Source organism: Trachymyrmex septentrionalis, unplaced genomic scaffold, assembly GCF_001594115.1.
Source record: "Trachymyrmex septentrionalis isolate Tsep2-gDNA-1 unplaced genomic scaffold, Tsep1.0 scaffold44, whole genome shotgun sequence".
NCBI lineage: Eukaryota > Metazoa > Arthropoda > Insecta > Hymenoptera > Formicidae > Trachymyrmex > Trachymyrmex septentrionalis.
In genome coordinates, this window is record NW_017305611.1 from 2,365,861 (window position 1) to 2,372,675 (window position 6,815).

A 6,815-nucleotide genomic window follows, 5' to 3' on the forward strand; every position below is an offset into this window, starting at 1 on the left:
AAGGGCTTACCGCGATGAGGAACACGTGGGACCTTGACGAAGCTTACAACGCCTAGAGTGTACGCTCGAGTACGAGCGCTCGCGGATAAAGCCGGTGCCTGTAAATCTCTCGATCCTCACCTTCCCAACTGAAGTTAACAATGTTAAAGCTGTGACATTTTTTTCAAAATTCAATTAAAAATAAATTTAGTTCTCAACATATATAGCATAATTATGTTAATTATGATTTTCATTCTTAAAACTGAATATTTGTCTCGGTTTTTTATCGCAGCAATTTTTAATCTTAGCAAAATATGTTTATTACAGTAGAATATATAATCGATAAAATATGTTTTAATTTAATTCTTGTCTTAATTATTATTTCAGTTAAGGAATTGAATAAAAAGAATATATGTTGTGATATATTATAACATTTTAAATATACAAAAATATTTTAAATATCTAAAATAACGAATATATAATTGCATTCTCCTAATCTTCTTCGTCGCTGATTATTATGCGAGATAATGCAGGCCGCTCAGATCGCACATTGCGTAATGATTCTTCATCATCGCTAATTGTTACGCGAGCGCCATTTGCCTCGGTATAATTATTCCTTAGCGGCTCTTCCTCCTCGTCACTATCGACTAGTCGACGTTTCTTGGTAGCAGGTTTATCCTTATCAGACAAAGAATCGGATCTGTCTCTCTTTATGTCGTCTGTAAAATTTACGGAAATTTATGATTAATTCGTGATCAATAATAAAAGAATCGATCGATTCCTATTTTTTATCAGCAATACTGACCGTTCTGATCATCGACATCTCTTTCAATTTCCATTTCCGATTCGGAGGAATCGTCGAGTATCCTTATTCGATTTCTCACGTTGCTTATGTTTTCTAAAATTTTGTATTATTGTGAATATTATGATTAATGTCTAAAAATTTATTCCGGTACATTTATTTGTCGGTAAACTCATGGTAAAGGAACAGTGGTTTACTAGCTCGATTAACAGAGGGCGAGGAAATGTAATTCTATGTCCCTTGTTTATTAGAATAGTTAAATTATGATAATAAAGTACCATTAGTTATTTTTACTGTACCTTTCGCTTCGTCATGTTTTTCTATAATTTCTGCTTCATCGTTTTTTTCTATAACTTCTGTTTCATCACTTTCTTCGTTTAATGTTAATGTTTTAGATTTCTGTGATAATTGAATTTTAGTGGATACTTCCGACTGTTTGGAAGTTGACGGTTTTGGTTCTAAAAATGATTCAATATATTTTTTTAAATAGACTTTTACATACATTATATACATAAAAGCAAAAAATCGTATTATATTTTAATCCTAAATATTTTTTTGCATCTAAAAATTCACTCACATAATTAGAAATCCTTTTACATTTGTTTATTTTATTCTATATGTTGCAAAGTGTAGAATCTGAACTAACACTATTTTAATATAAAAGAAAATAAACTTTTATTAAATATTATGTTAAGCTATCAACATTTTAATGAAAAAAGTTATACTAAATTTGCACTAAGGTAGAATTCATCCCCAGTAACATTCCAGGATTAAATGTACGCGCTGTCATGATAAATCTCAATTTAAAAAACTTTTGGAATTAGTTCACATAAAGAAGTAACTCATAAATTTTAATTTAAATCAATAACATCAATGATAAATTGATTGTATTTCAGGCAGCTCAGAAAATATTTTATGATAACGTGTAAAGTTTTTTAGCGAAGAATTTCTATAACGATACACATTTTTCCGATAAGGTTACCAAAAAAGTACTGACCTCTGGGCGCAAAGAACTTTTTAACATGCTCGAACACATCAATATCTTCTTCACTGTCATCATCCATCTTTTCATCAATATCGGAATGATCTTTACGCGTTTCTAAAATATACTTCGGTAAATGATCGTCATTCGAACATCATACTTGCTAAACCACTTACCCTCAACAATGAATTCGCCGACTAAAGCGTCTTCGATGAGCTTGTAGCGTTTTTGAAGTGTGGTTGTAAGTATATTCGCTGGGATACGCCAGTAAGATTCCTGGCCATCAGCCGGTGGCACAAATCCCATGGCGCGAAGGAGCTTTTGAAAACTCGGTGAATCCATCGCGGCCAACGAGCAATCTGTCAGTGGCACCAAGGGTATGCCCTCGGAGCTCTCTTCGTCACGATCGTCCAGAACGTCTTGCACGGATTCCTTGATCCATTCCAATGCCTCTTCCATGTCTGATGCGAATTTTTCCACGAGAGATTTTTCAAATTAATTTATTTTCTTTCCGTTAATAAATTCATTTTGCTAACCGATAATGGTCAATTAAGTATTATTTGTTAAGTCTTTACGTTGATTAATCGAATAATACTTAAAAAAAAAATGCAATATTTTATCATTCTTTTTTGGACTTTATAAATTATAATATTATTTACAAATTATTCAGAGCAGATTTGCATAACAGGATTAGAATGATAAATCTCCTCTAGAAACAACTTCTTTTATTGTAGGATTCGCGAAGCTCGCAACGTGACATACTCCAAACAGTGACTTGAGAAGCTGTTTTTCCGACGAGTCATCTCTTTTTTTCCGCGTAATGGCTTCTGCAAATCATCGTTGTCCCTTTTCTCAAGGCAAGGAAAACATTTATCCTGCGTGAAGAAAGCAAGGGATACGTTGCACGCGCCGTTCTCTTGCGACAAGTACGGTCTCATTAATCACAAAAAACGCGGATGCACGTCAGAAGAGAGGAAGACCGTGAGAGGGCAGCGATACTTACTCCTGTCGATGACGTCCTTCAAGAGACCGGATAATTGTGCATCCGTGTAAACGATCGTCGGTAGCTTCCGCCTGTTCCGTTGCTTCTTTTTCGTCGGCTCCTCGCTCCGTCGAGGCGCGCCGCGCTTCGAGGATTTTCGAGTTTCTTCGCCGTCTTCATCGTCGGTGGCTGAACTTTCGTTCCCGTCAGAATTACTGGCAGCTTGCGTTTCCCACGACGATTTACCTTTGCGCACAATGCATGGAAACGATGTGAACCTTTCTCGAGCGAGCGTTCATCAGCGTGTGTAAAGCGCGTCGTGCAATGTCGCACGTATATATGTACGCAAGATATTTCACGTTACATTAAATAAATCTCGAACATGACATTAAAGAAAGTATAAAATTAAAGAAAGTATAAATTTAAACTCTTTCTATAGATCTTATACGAAAGTGTAACTCTGCAATATAATTTGGTATGATCCAAATTTGTTTTGAATCTATATCATTTATATTATGTACAGTTCTCTTTTTACAAAAAAAAAAGAAGAAAAAATGTTAATTTTAAAATATTAATTTTCCCAAGAATTTTAACTGATCGAAAAAGAAATATATATTTTTGTAGTCCGAATAATGTATGTTCCGGCATTCTCTTGTCTACATTGTACGCACGTAAAATATATCATGTTGCTTGATGTTTCTTTTCAGAGAGAATGTACTATCAGATTTGACATATCTGTATATACTCAGAATATTAATTGAGTGTACCTATTCTGTTTCCTACGAAAAACAATCATATTTTCTATACAGAATAGTCCCATCTGGGTTAGAGAGATTGCATCAAAACACGACATTGAAGGAAAATGTTATTTCAAAGACACATACGGTGAACCAAAACTTCTCGGCAATGCTTCATCCTCTCTGCAGTATATCTATGAGCTATCTCAATGCATTGAATACAAATAAGGGGCATGAGAGAGGAAAACAATATCTATGATAAATATGAAATTCCTTCCAGCACCATAATAGGAAGCTAAGGCGAGTGATATTGGTCCAAGAACGGCGAAAGTGCGGCTGGAATTCGCAGCCAATATTAAATAACAAGATTGATATTCCGTGATAATATCGTTCAAATATAAGCAACAGAAATAACGTAAATATTATTTCGAGTATTTGACAAAAATTGGATTGGAACAAATTTGCTTGAAAAAAAGCACATCGGGTTCATGTGAAAAAAAAAAAGAGATAGAATAATGCCCGAGTCTTATATCTAACATTTTTGAAATAAAAATAAATAACACATTAAATATTTACTATGATTTAATATTTGTAATTTTATGTTATACTTTATAATTTGTTACCGCAACTATTTTCTGTTTTTGACAGAGAAAATATACTCTGAATTCTAAAATATTAAAAATTGTAAAAAAAGTGGCGTTTATTATTTCAACTGTAAATAAATCTACGCGAATGTTTTGAAGATTGATTGTTACACGATTGCAGAATACCACATGATAGGTATAAATGTTTAGCAATTCGATAAATTTAGATCACCAGAATAGTTCTCGGTTAGGAGCGCGCATTCCGATTCCATAATAACTTCCATCGTGCTAAATCCGCAATTGATGTAAGTATAACCCGTTAAACAAAAGGATTTAAATATTGTAATAATTTAATAAAAATACACAATAATTTATGTCGTGATTTTAGGAATTATACACAACATCTATCTGTTATATAATTAAATACCTGAATTTATAAATTAACATTCCCTATTCATAGCTGAAACATTTTGTGTCATAATCAAGATTTTTAAGGAATATTAATTAAACCTAATCTGCGCAATTTTTTTTTCTCATTTCCATAATCGGGATAAAAAGTGAAACAATTAATATACGTATCACTTGCGAGTAATAAAAAAGGAAAACAGAAGCAAATCTCGCAAACATACGAGCGGACTTGTCTTCGCTGGTAATATCGACGAAAGGTTTTTTCTCTCCCCAGTCTGTAAGAAATCGGTATAGAAGAACGAAAAGAATCCTGTACAAATTGATCTTTACTCCTTCTCGCTTCCTCTTTCGCGTTCTCTCTCTCTCTCTCTCTCTCTCTCTCTCTCTCGCCACGTCGTTTCGCTTTCCCCGTTGAAAGCGAGTCGCTCTATGCAGTCGCCGGCAATCGCGTTACTAGAAGACTGATCGAATGGGAATAGTCGCGGAATCGGAGGATAGTAAGAAAGACAGATGCGAATGGAATAGGATGGGATTGGCCGGAACAAGAGATGCTCCAGACCGGATCGTGATGAGGGAAGAAGAACGAATAGGTATACTCACCCTGGTTGCTTTTCCTGGATCGCTTTTTGCGCAACTCCTTGCGATCCTGCGCCAATCCTAATTCCAGAAGCTTCTCCTTGATCTTCGGCTTCGGTCGCTTTATTCTAAGATCGGTGAAAATCAAATCCACGGGATCTGTCAAGGACATAGTAGTTTCGATTTTTATGGCGTCGTCAGAAAGCTGAACGAGTGGGGAGGCTCTCTTCGTAAGAGAACCGTGCGCGACTTTCCGTGAGGGAAAGTCGAGACGATTGTCGGAGACTCAGAGATTTTGAATGGATTTAAAGTTAAATCAATTAGAGCTTACGAAGGGACACGGGAGGACTTTATTTCACGTCGACGAAATGTATTTATAAGTCAATTGGACGTCGCTCTTTAAGTACTTATACTTAATTTAACTTCTCGAAAGATTATAAGGTATTTTATAAACGCGATTCTGATATTAAGCGTAAATTCGTGTTCGTAAGATTTGTAATGGAACAAATTCAATTTAAAAAAGAATTATCTCTCTTTTACGACATGACATTTTGTGAATATTTTTGTCTGCCCGTTGGGAGGTTGGCAGTTCTAAGGTTAACAACCGCGTAGTAAGAACACGGGGCAGAATATAAAACACTTTACGGAAATTTTTTAAGAGGAGGCGAAGAAAAAATGCCCTTGACATTTTGTGGACATCTGAGAATTACGTTTGGCGTGGAAGCGACTTCGGAGATTAAAAGTTATGGAGAGCGGTGGATTCGTATGAAAATGAAACAAGTTTTACAAGACTTCTCTGAAAATGTCTCTGTCAGGAAGGATATTATTCTTCGTTCGTCCCAGCGGATTCGAAATTATTACTACAAGCAGCCAAGCGTGTCCGATGTTCGGAGCTTAATTAAATCCTAGGAATCGTTCCAGTGTTAACGAATTCTCGCACGAATTTCGCATTCGCGAAATATTTCAACAGTTTCGGAACGCGAATAACCGGTTAGAATTAACGCTGAAATTTACGGCGAATTTCGATTGCGGAAATTTATATCGGGAATTGGGTTAAGGCCATTTTTGGCGCGTATGATTTGCAGATAAATTATAAATTACGATAAATGGCAATTACTACAATATGCTGCCAAGTTCTCGAGAAATTTATATTACTACCGTCGAGTTGTAAACTTTATTCTTTGTTCCATTTACCGATGATTAATAATTGCAATTAACTTTAATGATAAAAATTAACGGAAATATGAATAAATGAAGAAAACATTCTGAAGTCAGTTGTCCGATAAAATTTACACTTTCAAAAAATAGAAAAAAAAATTAAGAAATATCATTAGAAATTAGCCCGAAGAAAATAAATTTAAAAAATTACCATCATCATCTTTGAACTGTGTCCAAAGTTCTGTAAGCTGGGCGATTTCTTCTTCAGACCACTCTTTAGGTAATCTCTTTTGCACCTCAGCTCGCACGCCCTAATTAATTATGAGATTTAAGAAAATGGGTTAGATTACGTACGTCGTTCGTAATGGAAAAAGATTAAAATATTTTAAATCCACTGAAAATTTCCGTAACATTAAACACAATCATTCTTAAACTTTTCTAAAAATGAGAAAGTTACCAAAATACAGTAAAGTAAATTTTGTACTTAATATTGATTCGGCGATATTCTGATACTGTAATTAACCGGATACTCGATTAATTACAGCAAAGGCTCGATAAATATCGGTATCTTTATATGCATATATATATATATATAGGTGTTAATTTA

The 6,815-nt window shown here is 34.7% G+C and overlaps 1 protein-coding gene across 1 annotated transcript in view; it reads right to left on the reverse strand.

Moving 5' to 3' along the window:
* Positions 1–435: 435 nt before the first annotated feature.
* Positions 436–6,815, reverse strand: part of LOC108751315 (protein timeless homolog) — a 57,608-nt gene continuing 51,228 nt past the window's right edge. The window contains exons 7-14 of the mRNA XM_018491416.1: positions 6,420–6,519; positions 5,075–5,209; positions 2,767–2,991; positions 1,940–2,224; positions 1,779–1,880; positions 1,060–1,239; positions 785–877; positions 436–698 (exon numbers count right to left, since the gene is read on the reverse strand). Of these exons, the coding sequence (XP_018346918.1) occupies positions 472–698; positions 785–877; positions 1,060–1,239; positions 1,779–1,880; positions 1,940–2,224; positions 2,767–2,991; positions 5,075–5,209; positions 6,420–6,519 (1,347 nt within the window). The 3' untranslated portion in view covers positions 436–471. The remainder of the gene's footprint in view (positions 699–784; positions 878–1,059; positions 1,240–1,778; positions 1,881–1,939; positions 2,225–2,766; positions 2,992–5,074; positions 5,210–6,419; positions 6,520–6,815) is intronic.